Genomic DNA, 23389 nt, shown 5'->3' with positions numbered 1-23389 from the left:
GCATACCAAGACGCCAATTACTACTGCAAGATATGTTCATCATGTTGCCAACACAATCAAGCGAGCTGGGCCGATTCTGTGTGGTTGTGATTGCCCCATCCTCGTGTTCGAAAGAAGGTTGACGTGCCAGGACGAATCTGGTTTTGACTGTCTCATCTCCCGCTCTTCCCTTTGTTAGGAAGATGGTGGAGCTGTCAGGACCAATAGGGTCTGATTGAGGGTATGTCATCTCTCTCACTGTCATGACAACAGGGCTGATTCTGTGTGGTTGTGACTGTCTCATCTCACTCATCATAGACATGGTCAAGATAACTGACAAAAGCATTTCTCATGATAGCATTATTTATTAGATCAAAAATACACCACTCTATAAAAATGCCAGAGGACATAATACTTGGCTTCGTGGAAGAATTATTAGGTGGAAGTCTTGTGTGTATTGGTATGTTATAATCAGTCAGTTACACGTCTGGCGGTGGGTGCAGATGAAGACTTGAGCATCGTCACATGTGCAGTGTCCAGTCATCCTACAACAGAAGACGATGCCTGGCGTGTCCGCTCAGAACAAATCGCAGACTATGTCTGGTGGCGCAGGATGGCAGGAGCGTTACAACTTACACAACCTCACAAGGAACATTGGATATATGTACAGTCACAGATTCGAGATATGTCAATTTACTCTCGACTAAAGTTTTGTCCAAATTGGTTGCTTATGCCTTCACACTTTTGAAAACTTTGCTCGTCATCCTGCTCCAACAGTAAACTATCACTGTAATAATGTCAACATTATAAATAAACTGAATCTCAAGGCATTATGTGTATCCTATAATGGTCTGGTCCAGCCAGGGCTACCTAATTAATGTGATATATTGAAAACCTTACTACACGTAAATTACTGTTATCTAATAACTATAAAAGATCTAAAAATGTACAATCTCAAGCTGTTCAAAAGCCTGGTGCAGCCAGGATGCCACAGCTTTCATCGAGGGGCCTGATTTGTTTGCCGCAAACTTTTGAATAAATGTCTCGGCAAATATCTGGATGGGAAAACCACATCGCGGGTCGAGCAAAGCTGGTGTAAAAAAGGATTTGCTCAATGACTTTGTTCATCGATTGTTTCCTGAATGTCAACAGGAAGTTTGATCGTTCTAAAAGACATCAGAGTAAACATTGTTACACTCTTTTCAATGATTGCAAACTCCTGCTTTCTACAGTCCTATTCATAACTAATGATATACTAACCGAACATCACTAAACTTGCCAAATTTGAGTTTTACAGCTGCCTTTACTGTGCAAACTATTCATCTAAACCCCCTTTCCCTAACAATAAAATCTACTTCAGGCCTGCCCTATCCTATGTTTTATTAACGAACTTGTCACTCTGCAAAACAATCCTAGTCTATAAACTCATTTTGTGAACCGCTCTGGTGGGTGTGTCATGACCAGATGCTCCCATGCTGAATACTTCTTCACAAAATACCCCAGGCACCCACATGACTCGTCCTTTTAAATGCGATTTTGGCAGGACAGAAATTTAAGAACTGGAACGATAGTCAATCTCAGATTGCATTTTCCCTTTAAGTACCAGACAAGATGAAACACATGAAATGCATCGTTAAAATGTTTTAAGTTAATCGCCAAATACAACATCGGTGGGTCAATGAAATGACATTTTAAAGTTTAAACTGCTGTACTTTGATAACATATATAGCCGTATCACAATGTATTGAAACCATAATTCGGCCAAAGCTGGTGTGGAACTTTTCATCAAAATTGTATAATACATATAAAAAACATCTCACCACTCTGTAACTTCACAACAGTAAAGCACATGTAACTCATGAAGTTTGGACATCTAGGAAGACTTGATAAAGTTGATTTGATGAGACACAATTCGACCAACACTGGAGACCCACAGAACATTTCAGATAGCCTCATCCATTACTTAACAGCTGTTGAATGAAGGTAAATGCTATCTGAAACATTCTCTGTAAAGTTTCCAGTTTTTTACCAGTCTTATCAAACTTTTGGCATTTATTTCGTTCAACTAACAGTCAACCACAATAAAAAAACATCGGGACATACTAAAAATCATCATCACAAATATGTCACAACCTGTCCTCGCTTCACATCTCAAATAATCTTCATATCCGTGAATACAATTCATCCTCAAATGGTGCAAATTAAGTGCCATCTTTAAAATTGGTGAAATTCTATAACTTGTCAACTGGAACATAAAATTAATATACATCTGCTTACGTAACTGTACCATAGTTTTTAACCAACAGGAAAAACAACAACGTTTCAGAGTCATCCAATCATGAAGAAATTAAAAATCTTACGCACCAAGAAATATGAAAGTCATGGGTATTTGAACATAAGTATGGACAATTCATAGGATTATATGCAAGCTCAGCCATGAACACCTAAGGCTGGGTTCATTGTGTCACAAGTCATAAAGTCAGCTCTACCAGCCAAGGGATTAACTTGATGGGTAGTATCCTCATCCTCATAAATCTCATCAGAATCTTTGATCACGCCGCCGTATCAAGCTGTGGAATGTAAATGCATCAATAGTCATGGATGTTGATCTGTCAGCCTGTATCTAGTACCTGCCAAGCACTTTCTCCAGTTGCTTACGTTTATAGATCTCCGCCCGTAGACGATTGGTTTTGTATTCAGCTTCACGTTTCTTCACTTCAATTTTGTCGGTGACCTCAGGTAATTTTTGGTAGATCCTGCAACAGAGATGATAGTCTGAATAGCAACACTCCAAGTTTCAAATTAGCATCTTTCAAATGATAAGCAAATAACACAACTTTAGCATTCAGCATTTGTCTAATAAAACTCACTTTTCTGTCAACTCTCTCATTTCTTTCTTTGACATCACTCTTTTCTGAGGTCGAAACCAAAGATCTGAAATGAAAATCAACAAATCAAGTATAAAGATTTCAGGCCAATCACAACAATAGTTCTGCAAGTTTTTATACACGAACGTACATGTAGATGACAAGAAATGTTAGAAATAAGTCTACACATGATCACCAATGAGATGAGAGGCAGACAAAAGATCAACAATGCAAAAGCAAAACTTACCACTCAGAGGATGAGCGTCCAAATTGGCTTGTTTTGTTTTTGTGTGCTTGAAGAGTTTTTCCCTCTGCTCGTCATGGGCGTAGCGCATCATCCGTTCCCGTGCAGCAAGATAGATGCGCCGTTCGCGCTCACGAGAATGCGATATGAAATCTTGGCGGAATAATAACAGCGCCTCCTAAAAACAATTGTACATGGTTAGTGCTATGGAACAGGATTAAACCCACATCATCATCTTCTGCTCAATCCTTAAGGGGATATTTGATTACACCCTGGATGAGATTATGTCATGGGTGGGACCTTCCCTACCTTAGGCAATCACTGAATCAAAGACAGAGAATATCAGTCTGAAATGTGAAAAACCAGGAATAGTTCTCACTCCAAATTCACACAAGTATATCCAATGAATCAGGCTTGGAACTCAGCCCTACTACACAGGAGAAATCAGCCTTACAGTTTTAACAACCAACTGGCTGACCCAATCCATTTGGGAACAGATGCCTATTTACCTGCAATGTCATCCTCTTCTTGCTCTCCTCCTTGTCCTCGGGCTTCCCAAGACAGAACTCTGTGTCCGGGGCAACCTCGACTCCCTCCATTGGATCCTTGTCTTCTGCTGGAGCGGGGTAGGTGGCCTGCCACGGCTCACTCTCCTGTCGTAGGAGGTGGGCCTGGCGTTCCTTCAGGGGAAGTCTCCAGGGCTGCTTGGGGTCTTTGATCGGCACGTACCAGGCCATTCCACCTACAACAGAAAAAGGACTGACTTCTTAAGTTTGGTTTGATATGAAAAGGGAGTACTGTAAGCGATATCTATCAATCAGGGTACAAGTACAAATGCCCTCTGGGATGGAGGTAGGTTTGCTGAAGTCTAAGGCACTGTTGTTTTAAAAGGCAATGACTGAGATACATTCAGGGGAGAGTATAAAGATGGCACATCAAGGTAGAGTGGAAGAGGACAATACTGACCTACGCTTCCCTTCGGTGATGGCTTGTGCTTCTTCCTCTCTTCAAACATCTTCTCTGGGCTGTAGATCCTGGAGTGAGGCACCTTTGGCTCACTGTCTGCCCTCTTGACCTTCTCATCAACACTCTTCTCCTCAAGGCCAGCATAACCCTCAAACAGTCTCGGTGACGTCTGCGTAGCCATGGAAACCAAACGTTGATGCGCAGCAGTAGGGAACTTTGGCGCCGAATAACTCTTAGCCTGATCTCGTGTTTTGGTGGATCGCTTTGGTTTTGGTGAAGGAGGTTTGATTTGGACCTTTTTATTCCTCCTCGGTGCATCTTGAGTCTTTCTTTCCTTCTCCACCTTCTTTCTATTTTCTGAGGAACGACTCCTGCTGGGTCGGACTTTCCACGGCTCCCGTTTCTCTGGTTTGGCAAATTCTAAGTATACAGCCTTCTTACCACGCGTATCTCTGGACCGATTCCTTCCATGCTGCTCCGTTTGGTGCACAGTCACTGGGTTGACATTTTCTTTGCAAGGACAGAAACTGGAATCTGAAGCAGACGACAAGTTGGCATCCCGGATCTTCTTGTTCCAATGGTGGAATGTTCCAGGACTCTCCGTTCGAAGTGACGGCGAAACTGTGACAGACTTCAGAGCGCTTGTCGTCGTATCCTCAGCACTGCTGTCACTGATCGTATCGGAGATCATCAAACTCGAAACAGTTGTGACGGAAGACGAATCTGTAATGGATACCTCCTTGCCAGTTTTCTTGTCGTGAAGAATCCGTTCCAATTTGACGATCTTCTCTTTCCGTTTCAACTCCCGACGTTTTTCTTTTGCATACTTCTCCTTCTGATCGCGTATCTTCTGCTGGAGTTTGACATATTTTGGATCCAACTTTGCCAACGGGATCTTGTCAATCTCGAAACTTGTTGTAGCATCGGTAGAAGGGTGGCGGAAAATATCTCCCTCGGGAATGGAAGAAAGCGAATCTGTCTGATCCAAGATGGTCGCCATCTTTGCTCTCATCTCGGTGTCAGTACTGGATGATCGCGGTGTGCTGTCATCAATGGGGCCATCCCTGCTTCTCCTCAATGTCCTACTCAGGTCAGCTTCCAATTCAGATCGAGCCTGATCAGAAGTAGTCTCTTCGGACCGTGGGCTATCGAAATCCTTACTTTCCCTACAATCTTGTGGCTGCTTCGACTTGGCCAGACCAGTTCCTGAAGACAAACTCCTTGCTCCAGGTGACGCCATCCTCTTGCCATCAGCGGACCCACCATCCCTGCTCCTCCTGCCCTCTTTCTGCTGCCAAGCCTGACGTCTCTCACTTAAAATCCTCTCATAATCATCACCAAACTTTTCCTTTAGTTTCTGCTCGTACTGACAGAGGTCGTTGTCCTCCTCCATGCGGCGGACTAAGTGGTGTGTCGGATTACGCAACAAGTCAGCAAGAAGACCCAGTCTCTCCCGAGTCTTTCTTGTCTTTTGTGCAGCCTTCTCATCTCGTTTAGCATGACGATAACGCTCCCAGATGTCATTGAGATTCGGTGGGAGTGAATCGCTTCCATCACTCTCCCCTTCTAAGATATCCTGCAGGATTTTCAACGCTGGTCTTGGTTTGAGTCCAGCTGTTCTCAGGGGTGGCTCCTCTCTGTCGGAACTGGTGGCACTCACCGTTGGTTCCAGTGGTTCGAATTCATTGCCGACCCTAAAACAGATATTTTTACACATCCATAGAGACCCAGCCAAGCTTAATTTTAACATATTTTAAGGTTGGCTCTCATACTATTAACACAGAAAGACTGTCAGATACCTTTAAACTATGATAAGCCTCAACGAAAATGAAATTGATATCAGAACTTTTCATCAACTCAGCACATTGGCAGATAAATGGCAAGAGGTTCGATGACTTCAGCAGCTTATTAATATTGGCAGCTAATAAACCCAAGCAGTTAATAAACCTCAGCCACTTACGTTGGTCCTGACAAATCCTCCAGAGTGATATCATCCTCCACAAGCCTTCTGTCGGTATTTGACGCAGCACCTTGATCACCCTCATAAGTGGAAACACGGTCCAGGCCGCCATACGATGGCCTCGCTCTTTCCTCATTTGAGAGTGGTTCACGTCTATCGTACGTTGGTTCAGAGCTTCGGCTTTTTGAAACACGAAGATCTACCATTTCATCCCTGGAGAATTGAAAAGAAAATGTTGTTTATCGACTCATAATCACCCATTTTCTATCAAAATTTTACATTGTCAGTGCCACAGGGGACCCTGTTTTGATCTATGAAGTTGAACCTTGTAGTGAGAAAAACAAACTCTTCGACATGATGAAGTAGAAAGTCTCTATTGAAGGGCATCAGTGTGACTGAAAATCATTGTCCCCAAGTGTCTGCTGAGGGAGGTTCAACTGTAACAATGTCCAACTTGACTGACAATATCCACTAGGGTAAAACAAGCACAACACACCTAGGATCAGTCACATGTGTAACTTCAGTTTTCTCCACCACTGGACGCGTCTGCTCAGCTGTGTCTTCTTTCTTCTCTTCCTCCTGCCAAGCGGGCCGGCGGTACTGAGGATTCTCCTCCGAGTACTCACTTGGTGCGCGGATTTCAATGAGGCTACCCTGAAATGCAAACAAGATCAACATTTGTTTAGTTTGAAGAATTTTTGACAAATTTCAGAACCGAATACTGGGAAGGAACCAAAGTGTGGAAAGCTGTGTTACATGTGTTATTTGTAAGTTGCAAGCAGCTGATATTCAGAAACAGCTACCTTCTGGACCAGTTTGGGTAGTATGACCTGCATGACCTAACTGCGGATGACATCAGCAAATGCAACAGCACCATAGAGTAGCGGACCAGCATAGAGGCTCTGAGGCCTTCTCTGACGTTACCGGTACCTGCCATGACATCAACTAAATTTCAGGAGATAAACCGACATTCAACAAACCTTGGAAGCCTCATCCACCTTCTCCAAAGACTTGGCCCGATTTGGATTGGCATAGATTCCAGCATTTCGTACTGGGAAATCCGGTCTCGAGCCCAGGAGGTGACGAGGAATGTAAGGGCCTTCAGCATCGTCAGATCCTGATTAGGGAGAAATGAGGTCAATTCATTTGTAACACATGAAATATTTTGGACAATCCAGATCTTTACACTTCCACTATTCTTAATGGAATTGTCTAATGCATTAACTGGCAGAGTCCATCAAGGGAAATCGGGGTGAAAAGAGTCAAATCAATGCACAACAGGGCATATTAAGAAGTGAAAGCAGAATAGTTCAGGCTCTATGAACAGGAAAATTGACCAACCAGTATGCGTGCTCTCCATGGTCGTCTCACCCATTGAGAGGGTTCCTGCATCCTCATGATGGCCGTCTCCATCACGTGCACTCAGTCTCGGCCGACCTTGCCCTTCTTCTCGCCGGCGTGCAGCTGATGACAGATCACGAGGAGTGCTGTCCAGATCGGAGGATTCAACTGCACATGAAATGAACGGGTATATTGTCAGTGCAACACGACCAGCCACATACCAGATCATTTTTGATTGTAGACACCATGCAAACTGGCCGAGTCCTGGGTGATACATAACTATTAACTGGTATGACGATCTCTTACTAGCACCAGGTGTTTCCTAAAGACAGGGTTAATGTGTGCCAGGGCAGCTCCAAGACCGCTCAGGGCTATCGTTGTAATCTGCTGTGGTCTAGAATCTTCAAAATGATCAAGTAGAAACAAATAACTTACCTTCTTCAGTGGTGGAGAACATGCGGCCTCGGGCTAGTTCCCTCATCTCATCAGCTTGGTCCTCAGAACTGGAAAGATTTATCAACAATGCCATTAGTAATGAATACACATATCATGTGGCAGATGTTAGATCTGAGCATCTTTAACTTAACATTCTCCACCAAACATTGCTTTAAACGATGGCTCTCCCTCATATAGAAGCCACGAACTAGTAAAGTTCTTTTTCCTGTCGCATTTGGAATTCATGCCACACTAATTTTGTATCATCACATGCCTGTGACACAGCCAGGACCTCATCATATGATGGAAGCCAGTGTTAGCAGAGATCTGCATGAAGAATGTAGGAGGTAGATGAGTATTTGTACACACCTGGAGAACCTTGGGGGCTTCGAATCATCTGATGTGGCGCCGTACATTAGATATCTGCCATCCTTTGGTGTCAGTCGACGTCTGATGTCTCGCTGGCGAACCTCAGCTGTGAACTGGGCGACTTCACGAGATGCATCATGGGTGTCGTTGCCAGACTGATCTCGCCTCAAATAGCTTCTGTTGACTGCCATGCCCATTTTTGGTTGTCTGGTGGGAGATTTCTTCGGTGAGGTTGTTGGCGAGTAGGGTGCACCCTGCACTGACTCTCTGGAGCGCCACTTTGGAGACACATCAAACCTCTGGTGCTGCATCTTGTCAAGTTGAATAGAAAGGAAGTCTGTTGCGTGACTGAAGGCGTGGAATGGTTTCTTGGCCATGGGGGACATTGAGGACTCATAATCTGATCTGGCGTCACGTCTGGCTGGTGAGGTGAGAGTGAGTGAAGGGGTTGACGCATGCCTGCTCAGTGTGGGGGAAAGACGTTCATCAGCACTTGAGTTTGGATGATGTAGAGATGTACTGGAGTGAGGGCGATGAAGATCTGAAGGTGTTCTTCCCCTAGAATCAGAACGCCTCTCTGGTGAAAGGTCTCTCCTCTGGTCGGAGTAGCGCTCTCGTATTTCCCGATGATACTGGTCAGCTGACAGACGAGAATCAGATCGTGCTATTGATGCTACTGAATGTGGTCTGTATAAATCTTGATGCTGATGAAGACGTGAGGACGAAGCAGACCTGGAGCCTGGTAGAGAGCGATACGACTCGTAACTTTCGCGCATTGGTTCATGTCTGTCATCATATCGTCTGACATCATCCTCGTCCAATCTGGCAGCCTGCATCGCACGTAGATGTATCATATATTCAGTCTCCTCGGCTTCTCTCAGATATTCATATGCCTGTTCCTGGGGCGATTCCTTCTCAAGAAGCTGCCAAACTTTATGAGCCAAGCTATAGCGATCAGTCAACAAGCCAGTCAAACTTGGTGCCCGTTGCTCCATGGCAAGATCAGATTCGGTGCGTGCTCGTCCCCGCAACTGGCTCAGGTTGGGCGTATACTGTCGCTCTTCCGGATTTGGACTGACGCTACGAGCTCTGCGATGCTGCCTCTCCTCTTCTATGGCAGTCAAGTTATTTATGGCCTGGATCAAGTCATCCTTTGGATTCTTCACCGAGGCAACAAACTGGGGAAGATTGCCCTCACCGATATCTGCCCCGTAGTCCCATGCGAGTCGTTTGCTCCGGTCTCCCTCGTCGCTAGCAGACGTACCGGTACTCCTGCAGGAGCTTGCCTGCGACATCCTTGATTGCGGCGAAATCTCCTTTTCATCCAGACTTCGCTCAATGTAGTCTAGTTCTCGCTGCAACTGCTCATAATCTAGCGACTCATCATGGACATGGATGGAATGTATCAACTCATGGATAGACCTTGGACTGGCCCTCGGACTCATATCATCACCAAGGTAAGCAGTATTCTGTAACAAGCGATGGACTTTCTCCGACAGGGAATCTTCGCTCCTGTTCGTCAATGGCCGGTCATCCAGATGCAGATTCAAACCAAGACTTTGACCATAGCGATCCACATCATCAGAAGTGACACCAGAGGAAGTGATATCGGGCGTTACTTCAGTATCAAACGCATCACCTCGTGGACCATCTCTTTTAGGGCTTGGTGACACTGACACATCAGAGACCATGCTGGGAACAACAGTAGAATTACTTTCATCAGTAAAGCTGCGCTCTCTCTCGCACTTCTGTAGAAGTTCCCGGACACGTGCAGCTATGGAGTCATCATGAATATCATCGGCATTCTCATCAGAGTTGTCGCTATAGTGCTGCTCTTTTGTTTTGGATTGCCTGGCGAGAAAGTCTTCTATCTCTGTGATAATAGTATCTCCAAGACTTGTGTTGATAACAGACCGTGCCGACTCATCAGGTATAGGGGTTACGGTATTAAACAGACTCTCTGGAAGATCATGATAACTGGTGTCGCTACATTCGCCTCTTCTGATGTCACCATCCACAGATATCCCAGTATCATCAGTGACAGTTGGTGTCCTTCTCAGCTCTGCCTCACTCACATCTGACTCTCGCTGTGGGATCGTATCAGGATCATTCAAAATCCGCACCCTCGGCGCTTCAGTATGGACGATTCTCCCAGTGGGTTGCTCTATTGACATCGCCGTTCTGCGAAGAGGATCATCAGAGATCAACTTTGAAGCCAGAGGAGGAGCTCTATAACTGGTTGAATCTGAATCGGCATCAGTTCCTACTGGCTGCGGTCTAGGCCCATGTCGGATCTCTTCCAAGTCGCGTTCTAATTCATTTCTATACATGCTGTAAGCCGCACTTGGCTCCAGTTCATCTTGATCAGGTTCTCGGGGTTGGACACCCAACTGTGTCATCAGTTTCTCTCTCTCATCTGCCGGCATATAATCTTGAACACCAGCCTTTGTGATCACAGCTTCAACCTCCTCCTCATCCTTAATTGTTTCTTCATCTGTCTCAACCTCGCGCCCATCTCCGTCATTGCAATCAGGTACAACCTGGGCCCCAGTGAACGTGCTCATATCGTCAGCTTGGATTGAATCGTCAAGACCTTCAAGCTTCCTCCTCAAGTCGCGCAGATCTAGCTGCATGCCTGCTGCAACAAAAGGTGTAGAGGTGACAACGGGAACATGCTGCCCCGGTGTCGCTTCTATTCTACTCTGATTGGCAGTAAAGCAGATCGAATCTGGATACATTGATTGCGGAGTTTCTAAAACTTGGCGCGATTCTGAGGGAGCAAAGTATTTCTTTGGTAGAACTTTAGGAGTTGCACTAACAGTGCGAATTACAGCTGCAGCACAAACAGGGTCTTTTTCGTTCTCTTTCAATGCATCTCGTGGCGTCTGCACAGCAGAGCTCCCAGTTGACCATGTCCCGGCTCCATCCTGATCGGACCAAGGCTCACAAATATGGTACATGTTATTTTTATCACCGCTGATACCGCTCGTAGTTGTCGGCTCACTAATTTCTGATCGTGGTGACACATCGTCATCTGATTTCTGACACTGAGAAATCGACAACTGACCAGTGACAAAATCGGAGGAAATCTGCCCAATAGCTGTCTGCAGTGCCTCCTCATTTTCAACTTCGGAGACAGCATCAGCTAAAACTTGACTTGAAATATCTGATGCCATTCTGTCAAGGATGTCTGATGCTGATGCTTCAGAAGGCTCAGGTCTGCCTTCCTGAAACTCTCCTGATCCAGAGCGTGGTTTGACAGTAGAACCAAGCTTGACTGGAATTTTTGAGCGTTTTGGCGTACCATTGCTCGCATCACTTATAGGGTACTGATTGAGGCTTTCACTGTCTAGTGTGTGTTGTGAAAGATGGTTTTTATCTCCAACGTTTCCATGAAGTTCACTGGGTACACCAAAAGGGTATTGGTATGGATTTGTTGACTCTATTTCATACTGCGAGATAACATCTGAAAAATATGACGTCAGAATTAAACATTTCACAAATAGGTCCATTGCATGATGGGTTGAATGCACAACCAGATCGGAAAATTAACTGACACCTCCTTGACAGCAAAGACAAGTCAAGACTTGCTCAACAAAGGCTTCCATTGAGGGATTGCTGGGACTTTCTAGCTATATATTCATGACAATAATAAGGGTTCATGTAATCAATTTTGGTGTGTTTTTTTCTATTTGTCTCATGAGGATCTTTCATTACTACAATGATGTACATGTACTACTATGGTAATGACAATCACAGGCTTTGAAATTTCACTGCAGTATGAAAGCCAGGAACTGGTTGTTTGAGATGGGGACACTCCATCTCTCATCATGGCCTGCTGCAATATGTTTAACCTACCAGCACTGCCAACCTCTTTCACTTTCTGTGTCTTTTCATCTTTCATTAAACCAAGACTGCATGTTGATCCAGAGCCTCCAACACCAGATTCTTCATCAAAGCTTTCATCAGAATCAATCGGTTTGGGCTGAAAAAGAAGTTGAAAAGAATTCTTAGAAATAGAAATAAACGGCCTAGTTCTTTTACTGTCCATCACATAACACTTCTGGGACTGGATAACTCATGGGACTTTTACCAGTTGCTTTGTAATTGTAACATGTGCGTAGAGAAATATGAGGCAAGTTGGACGACTTTCAACCCATCTGTGTGAATGAATTGGCCCGTTTTTGCTGAAAAGAGGTTTCATTCAATTCTCGGGTGATTTTCAAGGGGGCGGAAAAGCATAATTCTATCAATACTAGTATTGGGAGAAATACATTTGTCGATCCCCTCTAGGGACTATGATGAACAGAGTGATTTTGAAAAACTAAATTGCAAATTAAAGAGTAAATCAGTATCTCTCTATAAAAGTACATTGGATAATAAGTTCTTTTTTAAAAAATCCTGAAAAAAGGCTTTTTTCAGATTTATGCTGCGGCGTCAAAGAGCTAAGAATTAACAAATGAGAGGCTTTGTAGCATACCTTGTATTCAAGGGAAGTATGGCCAGGATGCGAGTGGTCTTGGGTTGACTTAAAAGATAAATGATAACAAATGTCATTACACATATCATACATGTATATCAAATATTGTCATCATATAAAAATCAACAACAGAAAGATACCATATCTGCTTAGTTTTCGCCATGCCCAGCCCGTGCCAGAAAATGCCTCTCGAGCCATTGTGTGGCATCTTTTACCATGAAGATTGTATCTATGGTTTGTGTGGCATTCCATTGTTTTGCCGACCCAAGGTGGTACCAGCGAATCTGGCAAAGGGCATAGTATTAGGGGAGGTTGGGGTTGGGGCCAAAGGCAAAACTCAGGAAGGGACAGGCTAGTACTAGTACCACTATACTGTAGGGTAAAAAATCATCGAGAAAATGAAAAAAGGGGTAGGCTACCGGTACCTTCTTCAGGGAATGGTTGTGCGTCAGCATATAATAGGCTAGCACAGCCTACTGCCCAGTAGGCAGTATACAAATGTACAGACTACAGTAGGCCGACACTATAATAGAAATGCACAGCAATGGCCTTGCTTGTAGGCCTATGTTGTACGCACTATAAGAATGAAAAGGGGGGCCTACAAATAAGCGATACTAAATCACGACCACTCATGACCAACACTTCAAAAACAGGGTAAAGGCCTATGTGGTTTAAAACCATTTAAATAGTAATCGATATCTAATATTATGCTTTCTTTTTGGGGGGTCAGGTTTTTGAGTTATTTTGATTGCAAGGCATGCCAATCGATTACTGATTCCACATTTTCCTTGGACCCAGTCATTTGCAAGCCAAAACAAATAGGGTCTAGTCTATGATGACTGAAGCACGATTCGGCAATCGATTGAGCATGCCTCGCAATGCATTCAAAATAATTAAAAAATCTTACCCTCAAAATGACTGAAACTCACGGTATTTCTTCAGAAGCATGATATATACTATCTAAATGGTTTTAAACAACAGATACTCTGTTTTTGAAGTGTTGGTCATGATTGGTCGTGATTTAGTATACCGCTAGGCTGTATGTAGCCAGCCCTAATCACTTGAACTTGAAGGACGATTTATAAGGTATTGAAAAGTATTCCTGACGGCAAAGCGTAGTCGATCAACATAGTTCATTAGATTCTGAGGATTATAAACATCGTAATTACTTCTTTTTCCATGATTTGCAGTCGTTTGTTAGGCTGTTTAACGCAAATATTTTCTTTGTTTACAAATTCTAAAATTTTGAATTTTCGGCCATGTTTGCCCGTTTGGCGATGTGTATCATCTTCGATTCACACGTTATGATCTCTTCCAATGATATGACGTCATCCTCAGTTCATAACGCGGGAATTACGAACTAGATCATACTTCGTCCCCAAAGGGATATTTTCTTTTAATGATACCTCTTCTATGGTATGATATTTGGAAGTATATCAGATTTTTTTTCCTGATTTCTAACGAAATCTGATTGGCCTCCAGTATATTTTGATACTGTATGCTTCAAATTTGAGAAACAAGCACAAAACAATACAAGCAAAGATTTTTAGGATTTGTATGATTTATTGCAACAGTGAACACACCAGAAATATTAAACTACATTACTAATACATTATTTCATCACCAGGAATAGCATCAGGCATGTCACAAGAAAGAACAGCTGGAGATATGAGAACAGCGTTATTTGAAGCATCATTTTACAGAAATATCTATTGATATAATGGTAAGTTCTACTAAGCGGTTTCATTATGACCCCCGATGACGACACAGATTTATCGGATTCTGATTGGCTGAGAACCTGTGTACAAATGTACACTGTACTGCCCGAAATTTTCTGCTTTTACACCAGAGTCTTTTCCCCGACTCCCCTGAAGTATTCAACGATCTGTGACCTGATCATCCTGATAATGTTGATGCGATTGTGATGTGACTGGGCACTGCCACCTCGTCAATCTGAAGACTGGCACTCATCATTCTCGCTTTCACAACTCATGGGCCGAGGGGTCAGTCACCTCTGAAATCATGAGACAGATTAAGTTAATTGTCAAATTCAGGAACACATGTAAAGATCAAGATTTCCTTCCAATAAATTTTTAGCAAGACTTGCCTTTGACCGATGCCAGTTACCGAGTTACCGATGCCAGTTACCGAGACTGAATTATTCACATTGCGTTCATTTCGCAGTCAATTCATAAGTTACCAATGTATACAATGAGGGGGCAGAATGGCACTGTTTAGACAAGATGTCTTTCCAACAGCCTCAAAGAATATTGGATAGAACGGCACTGTACTGGGTCCCAATAATAAATATTGCCATAAAGGCATATGATATTGTTTTGGGACTTATGTAAGATTAGTTCTCTCCGCCAAAGACTGAGGGATTAAAATCTTGTGTTTATAGGCTAACAAATGCAAACACTTCCAAGTGAACCCCCTACAAGAGAAGAGTGGCTCTTCTTCTCTCCGACTTTGACACCCAACTACGAACATATCAATAGATCAGCCAGCGGTCCTTGGTGTCGCCGCGTGGGTTACGTCCAGTGAAATTGTTTGCAAAGGTCAGGGAACCACGATCTGACATCCATAACCAGCGTATCCCCTTTTCATGCCAGTTACAGTCGGGTGCTACACCACAGTCGGGATAGTGGCCGCCAAATGAATGGTTGTTGAATTTAAAATCATGAAATCATGAGATAGATCAAGCTAAAGGTCAAACTCAGGTACGTCAAGATCAAGATTTCCTTCCAATGAATTTTCAGCAAGACTTACCTTTCACTTGGACAACCGCAACGTGAATTGACCTGCCACTTAAGTTTTCCTGGCAATATGGTCCTGACCATTAGAATAGCACCAGGTAGCATACTAATGCTGTCTTTATCATACCTTTAAAGGCATTATGGCAAACTTCCATCTCAAATCACATCAAAGTATGTTGGATCAAACACCCACACAGGGTCTCCTAATTATCATGATCATATACATTATCAAATAGTAACATATCGCCTTCTTTTCGGCGAAACCGAGACTGAATTATTCACATTGCGTTCATTTCGCAGTCAATTCATTAGTTACCAATGTATGCCTTAGAGGGGGCAGAATGGCACTGTTTAGACAAGAAGTCTTTCCAACAGCCTCAAAGAATATTGGAGAGAACGGCACTGTACTGGTTCCCAATAATAAATATTGCCATAAAGGCATATGATATTGTTTTGGGACTTATATAAGATTAGTTCTCTCCGCCAAACCCAAGACTGAAGGATTAAAATCGTGTGTTTATAGGCTAACAAATGCAAACACTTCCAAGTGAACCCCCAACAAGAGAAGAGTGGCTCTTCTTCTCTCCGACTTTGACACCCAACTACGAACATATCAATAGATCAGCCAGCGGTCCTTGGTGTCGCCGCGTGGGTTACGTCCAGTGAAATTGTTTGCTAAGGTCAGGGAAAATGATCTGACATCCATAACCAGCGTATCCCCTTTTCATGCCAGTTATAGTCGGGTGCTACACCACAGTCGGGATAGTAGCCGCCAAATGAATTGTTGTTGAATTTAAAACTGTTAACTGTTTACGTCAATTTACATATAATTAGACAAACCTGATCACTTCCATCTTCACCATCATGACTTGGACGTGCGCCTTTAGTTTCTTTGAGCAAATGGTATTTGATTAGGGATGGCAATTAAAATTGCCGTTGAACATGTACATGAAGTGCAGTGATGTACATAATTCAACATGACTGGCTTGAAATTTCAAACTGCGCAGTTCATTCCCGCCTTGATTGTATGACTATTTCTACAATAAAACCCTTTGAAACCAACCCATACCTTTATCAGGAATAGATACTGTGCATTACCTTCTGCTGCAGCCGTTTTGATTTGTTTCGGAAAATTTGAAGGCATTTACGTTTGAAATCGGAGAAAGTGTTCCCGCGATGTTCTAAGCATCTCACACACCAACCGACTGGCGTTCAAATCAACCGCGACCGATCATGACCAAAGACAATACATTTGCGTCACAGCATCCGGGCAACCCCTTGAACCAGGCCGGCTAGTAGTTATCTGCTCAAGCGAGACCTTTGTTCTGTCAATGATCAATATGACAGGCATTGTCAAAATGTGGGATTTGCTTTAGCATACATACTTGTACATGTACATATGCTGAGCTGTGGAAATGCATTAGGCAGGTTCCGTAAGCCAAAAGACGATGTAAATGCATTTTATCGACGATTTTTTTTTAATCATTTCCCCATTTCCTTCTATAACCAAGTATAAAATATGGTTCAGTGTCGTGTAAATCAATTAGCAGATAGAGGACTTAATGACTCGACAGACATTTGTACTTGGTAGTTCGTCGTCCGTAGGGCGCTCAGTTTCGAAACCTGCAATCATGCGAAACAGGATACAATTGCCAACTTTGATAGCATGATATCAAACTTGATTCGGTCGGGCCACTTAATGGGTTGTCCATTAAACACTCCTGTCTCCTGGGTAAGACGAACTAAAAATGAGTGATCCAATCTTGCCAGGCTTATTATAAAAGCTTCAGCCGTTTGCCCCACCTGGAAAAAATTGGCATGTGGGTATTTGGGTATGTGGTATGTGGTATGTGGTATGTGGTTTTAGATACTGGTCATGAGAGACAGATGTCAGATGTCTTAGAAACATTAGAGCAGTTGGTAGAGCGCTCGTCAGAAATGGCAGAATACGATGTTCGATCCAAAGGTCGCGCGTTCGAATCCGGATGTGGACCACAATTTTCTTCTTCTTTTTTACTTTATATTTTATTTTTATAATGCGTTTCTTTTCCCTTGTTATTTAGATTTTAGATATTTGAGTTATACTGCCTGCAACATAGGCCTACCTACAGAAAGGACAATAACAATACCCATCTCCAAGATCCAAGGGATAGTCCTTCAGATATCATATTGAGTATGAATATACAATGAGACTTGTCTCATGTGAATGGTCTTCCTCCAGTATGAATATGTTTCTCTGCAGTGAGACTTTCACAGCCAGGCCGAATCAACCCTTGCTGCTCCACCGTTTTTGCAACATGAATCAGTCCTGGCTGCCTGACAGAATCGGAACCGAATCTGTCCTGGCTGCCCGACCGTGTGACAGCATGATGAGAGAGATGAGACGGTCACAGCCAGGCAAAAAAAGTCTTGGCTGCTCTGCCAAGTTGGCAACATGATGAGAGAGATGAGACGGTCACAGCCAGGCCGAATCAGTCCAGGCTGCTCCACCGTGTTGACAACATGATGAGAGAAATGAGACAGTCACAGCCAGGCCACATCAGTCTTCGCTGCTCTGTCAAGTTGCCAACATGTTGAGAGAGATGAGGCAGTCACAGCCAGGCCACATCAGCCCTTGCTGCACCACCGTGTTGACAACATGGTGAGAGAGATGAGACAGTCACAGCCAGGTCGAATCAGTCGTTGCTGCTCGACCGTGTTGACAAGGTGAGAGAGGTGAGACAGTCACAGCCAGGCCAAATCAGTCTTTGTTGCTTTGCCAAGTTGTCAACATGGTGAGAGAGATGAGACAGTCACAGCCAGGCCATATCAGTCTTTGCTGCTTTGCCAAGTTGTCAACACGGTGAGAGAGATTAACAGTTACAGCCAGGCCCAATCAGTCCTGGCTGCTCCACTGTGTTGTCAGCGTGGTGAGAGAGATGAGACAGTCACAGCCACACAAAATCAGTCTTTGCTGCTTTGCCAAGTTGTCAACATGATGAGAGAGATGAGACAGTCACAGCCAGGCCGAATCAGTCGTAGCTGCTCGACCGTGTTGACAAGGTGAGAGAGATGAGATGGTCACAGCCAGGCAAAGTCTTTGTTGCTTTGCCAAGTTGTCAACATGGTGAGAGAGATGAGACAGTCACAGCCAGGCCATATCAGTCTTTGCTGCTTTGCCAAGTTGTCAACACGGTGAGAGAGATGAGACAGTCACAGCCAGGCCGAATCAGTCCTGGCTGCTCCACTGTGTTGTCAGCATGGTGATAGAGATGAGACGGTCACAGCTAGGCCAAATCAGTCCTGGCTTCTCCACTGTGTTGACAGCATGAGGAGAGAGATGAGACGGTCACAGCTAGGCCAAATCAGTCCTGGCTGCTCTTGTGACTTCCTCATCTCTCTCATCATGTTGTCAATACGGTGGAGCAGCCAGGACTGATTCGGCCTGGCTGTGACTTCCTCATCTCTCTCGCCATGTTGACAACTTGGCAGAGCAGCCAAGACTGATTTGGCCTAGCTGTGACTGTCTCATCTCTCTCACCATAATTATTGTCAACACGGTGGAGCAGCCAGAACTGATTCGGCCTGGCTGTGACTGTCTCATCTCTCTCGCCATATTAACAACTAGACAGTGCGGCGAAGATTGATGTGGCCTGGCTGTGACTGTCTCATCACTCGCATCATGTTGTCAGTACGGTGGAGCAGCCAGGATTGATTCGGCCTGGCTGTGACTTCCTCACCTCTCTCATCATGTTGTCAACACGGTGGAGCAGCCAGGATTGATTCGGCCTGGCTGTGACTTCCTCATCTCTCTCATCATGTTGTCAACACGGTGGAGCAGCCAAGACTGATTTGGCATGGCTGTGACTGTCTCTCATCTCTCTCACCATGTAGACAACTTGGCAGAGCAGCCGAGACTGATTTGGCCTGGCTGTGATTGTCTCATCTCTCTCGCCATATTAACAACTAGGCAGTGCGGCGAAGATTGATGCGGCCTGGCTGTGACTGTCTCATCACTCTCATCATGTTGTCAACACGGTGGAGCAGCCATGACTGATTCGGCCTGGTCAGGCCACCGTGTTGACAAGGTGAGAGAGATGAGACAGTCACAGCCAGGCCGAATCAGTCCTGGCTGCTCCACGTGTTGACAAGGGGAGAGAGATGAGACAGTCACAGCCAGGCCGAATCAGTCCTGGCTGCTCCACCGTGTTGACAACATGATGACAGAGATGAGACAGTCACAGCCAGGCCAAATCAGTCTTGGCTGCTCTGCCAATTTGTCAATGAGAGAGATGAGACAGTCACAGCCAGGCCGAATCATATCAGTCCTGGCTGCTCGACCGTGTTGACAAGGTGAGAGAGATGAGACCGTCACAGCCAGGCCAAATCAGTCGTCTTCGCCGCTTTGCCAAGTTGTCAACATGGTGAGAGAGATTAGACGGTCACAGCCAGGCCGAATCAGTCCTGGCTGCTCCACTGTGTTGACAGCATGGTGCGAGAGATGAGACGGTCACAGCCAGGCCAAATCAGTCTTTGCTGCTTTGCCAAGTTGTCGACATGGTGAGAGAGATGAGACGGTCACAGCTAGGCCGAGTCAGTCCTGGCTGCTCAACTGTGTTGACAGCATGGTGAGGGAGATGAGACGGTCACAGCTAGGCCAAATTAGTCCTGGCTGCTCCACTGTGTTGCCAACATGGTGAGAGAGATGAGACGGTCAGTGGCGTGGTATGGATAGATCGAGAGGGCGGGCGCTGGGGTTCCGCCGACGGTGCTTGCATGCATTGGTCGTATCCCCAAAACCTTTACAAAGTCTCAAAATCTGGTGGCATCGATCCAATGACGGTAAAGGAATTGACGGTGAAGGATCTCGTGGCATAATCGGATGCGCATCCGATGACGGTAAAGGAATTGACGGTGAAGGATCTCGTGGCATATCGGATGCGCATCCGATGACGGTAATATACATGTATATATATATGTGTATATTTTAGTTTTATACTATGTAATATGTAAAGTGCAAGCTCTTGTGAACTCATACAGAATTATACTTTTCTGCAATTCGGTTGTGTTCGTGATAGTTCGGCCGGCCGATATCCCATTTAAACAGCATCGGGATCATCACCGGACCTTGTAGGATGTGACTAATATACAAAACGGTTGTGAATTTGTCCTTTAAAGTCTGTCTTAATGTCTCTGCCATGTGTAAGAGCCCAGTACATGACATTCACAATTTACTCCAGAATTAGAATTGACCTGCTAATGAGTGTAGCAGTCCACTTTTACTTTTTTTAAATAATTAAGCTGCGAATACCAGTAGGTCAGATTGCTTCTTTTGGATAAAGACCACTATCGGCCAACAATGAGATCCACTTAAACACAATCGTTAATATATGCTTAAGAAGGCTCGCGACCATTTAACTGGATTTTGTACCTGTTTCAATTGATGAAAGGGACCGACCCCCAGTTCATTCATCAGTTTATTGAGGTCGCGTGCCAATGATTGAATAGTAGTCAATTACTCTCCGTATGCGAGTGCCCTCTGGAGAGAAAACAAGTTAATAAACACCGAGTAGTTTCGAGGACACCACAAAAGTATGTCAAAAAGATTTTTGGGTTCCAATAAACTACGATGAAATAGACGTCAAAATTACGGATGCTTGTAATGAATAACTTTTTCTACCAAAAAAGCGTGCTTTTTCTCTATTTGCAACTGGCTAAAGGCTTCTTTTAAACTACTTCCGCTCATCTTGGTGCGCTTGAAAAGGTCAAGAACACAAGGAAGGCAAACCATCTGGCGAAAGTTCATTTCTGCATTGCAGCTGAGCAGAGCTTGAGAGGACGTGGCGGTCGTTGTTATTTCTTTCTAAATTACGTCCCCCAGCTCAGGAAGAGAAATATACACGGAAATCTGATGGGGGATTACGGTCTAGGATTGAACTCCAACGCCAGAGCTCTCTCGCCGGTCGATTTCAACCAGCTAAGTAACAATCAGTCTTTGTTTTCGCCGGAAATTTTACCACCACACACTGCAAGTACAATGCAAGATGAAACGCTGTGTGCTGTGAAACAGAAACAGCCTTCTCCACAACCTCAGCAGCACCAACCTAACCTGCAGCTGAGCCCTAATTTAGGTGATCCGAATTCTTCACAGGATCCCGATGAGGCTTTCAGGAAGGGGAAGGTTGAAGGATCAAGCCCAGCACCCGAGGATAGGAAGAATCACGATGGGATTGTGTCCTCGCCCTTGGACCTGGGTCTCTCAGACCCCGGGAATAATTCGATGGGGATGAATTCTCTGGCTTCGGGACCAAACTTCTGGTCCACTGGAACTGCAGATGATACGTTTATTCAGGGTTTTCCTGCAATGAATGGGCATGGGACTGTTACGTTCCAGAATTTTCCCCCTGCTGCAAATCCCCTGTTTAATACGAACCCTACGCCACAGCTGCAGAGTAGCATGAGCAACTTCGGTCCACAACAGCACCAGCAGTCAGCCCAGCACTCTCACCAGTCACAGCAACAGAGACGGGCCATTACTGGACAGCATAATTTCCAACAACTACAGCAACAGCAGAGACAACAACAGTCAAACTTATTTTACAACAGCACCAAAACCTATCCGACTTGGAGTAGCGCCCCTCAGCAGTCATCGTGGTCATCTTCACACCAAAATCAGACCACAATAAACCCATGGGGAAGTATCCAACAACAGCGCCGACCAGGGTCTGTGCCAAATCATGTTGGTCCGATAGGAGCCCAAATACAGCAGAAGAAAAACATGAATTCGTCTGTGTTGATATCCCCGTCCAAGTTCCGCAGAAGTACAAGCTTTCCTCAGAGCCAGGTACAACAGCCTGCTATTGGTACGAAACCAACATTCGAGCTCACACCAACAGAAGAACATCGAGATGGACACAGTATGCTTGGCAACTTCCCGCAGGTAAGCCCATCATTTATTCAACATGGCTTCTTCCAGCCATTTTCCAATACCCTGGCCTGGTTTACAACACAATCCTGAAATTTCTGAAATAGTGAAATGACTCGTCTAAAGATCGGAAAACTGTTGAATTGTTCTCAACCTTCGTTGATATTATGTACAGTAAACATGGTATACTCAACCAAGGTCTTTACATTTTGATCCCAGTTTGGATATTGCAGAAATTATCAGAATTGGGTCACCTCATTTCTGTGTGTATTAGATGTGTTCAGCATATGCCGCACACTGTATATTGATCCAGCTATTTGCAGTGTATCAGATTCAGAACCATGTATGTAATGCGCTTACTCACAATATAACATGTTTTATATCAAAAATTCACAAATGAAGAAGAAATTGTACTTGTAGGCTGAGGGACACAGGGTTTATAACCTCAGTATTGTTAGTAACAAAGGTCATTTTGCCATTGTCCTCAAAATGCCAGGGGGGACAGAAGAGAGAAACTGTGAACCCTTGTCTTTATGTGTTGATTGAATACTACAGTATATTGTGTGTTCTTCACAGTCATGACAGTGTGGCCAGATCTGCATAAAAATTGTGTCATAAACTGTATGAAATTGGTATTGTCGAATTGTATTGCAGGCATTTTTACTTCTTACCAATTTGTGAGACCATCCTCTGCTCACTCTGCCATGAATATTTTGACGTCTGAACTACATTTTGCATTGTTTATGGTAGTCGGGTACTATAATGTGTGCATGTGTACAGCCCATCTGTTCAGGGCTGCAGTAGGATTGTCAGATCCCTTTGTTGAGGACACACATTAAAAAATTAATGATAGAATTGGCATGGGGGAGACCCATTGTCCTTCATTATTGATTGTTACAAACATGTCGATGTTACTTACATCTGCATGTAAGAGTACATTTACGTATTTGTTTATGCCTAATATAATGTTTGAAGAGGGGAATTCCTCAATAATGGATTGGATACATGTAGCCATTGAAGCTTGATAGATTTAGCCAGTGTCATTCCCAATCACGCACTGTCACTGACTGCCATGTTTTTGGTAGTTC

General features: G+C 44.2%; 2 protein-coding genes across 5 annotated transcripts in view; one reads left to right on the top strand and one right to left on the bottom strand.

Moving 5' to 3' along the window:
* Positions 1–324: 324 nt before the first annotated feature.
* Positions 325–13904, bottom strand: LOC135489095 (uncharacterized). The gene is made up of 14 exons (XM_064774261.1): positions 13811–13904; positions 12642–12689; positions 12020–12146; positions 8162–11627; positions 7793–7860; positions 7358–7525; positions 6997–7133; positions 6513–6670; positions 6017–6229; positions 4057–5750; positions 3600–3832; positions 3094–3268; positions 2850–2913; positions 325–2735 (listed from the first exon to the last, which is right to left on the bottom strand). The coding sequence occupies exons 1-14, from the start codon at positions 13820–13822 to the stop codon at positions 2603–2605; spliced, it is 6696 nt and encodes a 2231-aa protein (XP_064630331.1). The 5' UTR covers positions 13823–13904; the 3' UTR covers positions 325–2602.
* Positions 13905–21201: 7297 nt separating this feature from the next.
* LOC135489318 (cytoplasmic polyadenylation element-binding protein 2-like) overlaps positions 21202–23389 on the top strand; it is a 109451-nt gene continuing 107263 nt past the window's right edge. For all 4 annotated transcript variants that reach the window (XM_064774625.1, XM_064774623.1, XM_064774624.1 and 1 more), the window contains exon 1: positions 21202–22316. In XM_064774625.1, coding sequence (XP_064630695.1) covers positions 21288–22316 — 1029 coding nt within the window. In that variant the 5' untranslated portion in view covers positions 21202–21287. The remainder of the gene's footprint in view (positions 22317–23389) is intronic.

The sequence above is a fragment of the Lineus longissimus genome, chromosome 6 (genome assembly GCF_910592395.1).
Source record: "Lineus longissimus chromosome 6, tnLinLong1.2, whole genome shotgun sequence".
Lineage (NCBI taxonomy): Eukaryota > Metazoa > Nemertea > Pilidiophora > Heteronemertea > Lineidae > Lineus > Lineus longissimus.
This window is presented reverse-complemented; position numbering and strand designations above follow the sequence as displayed.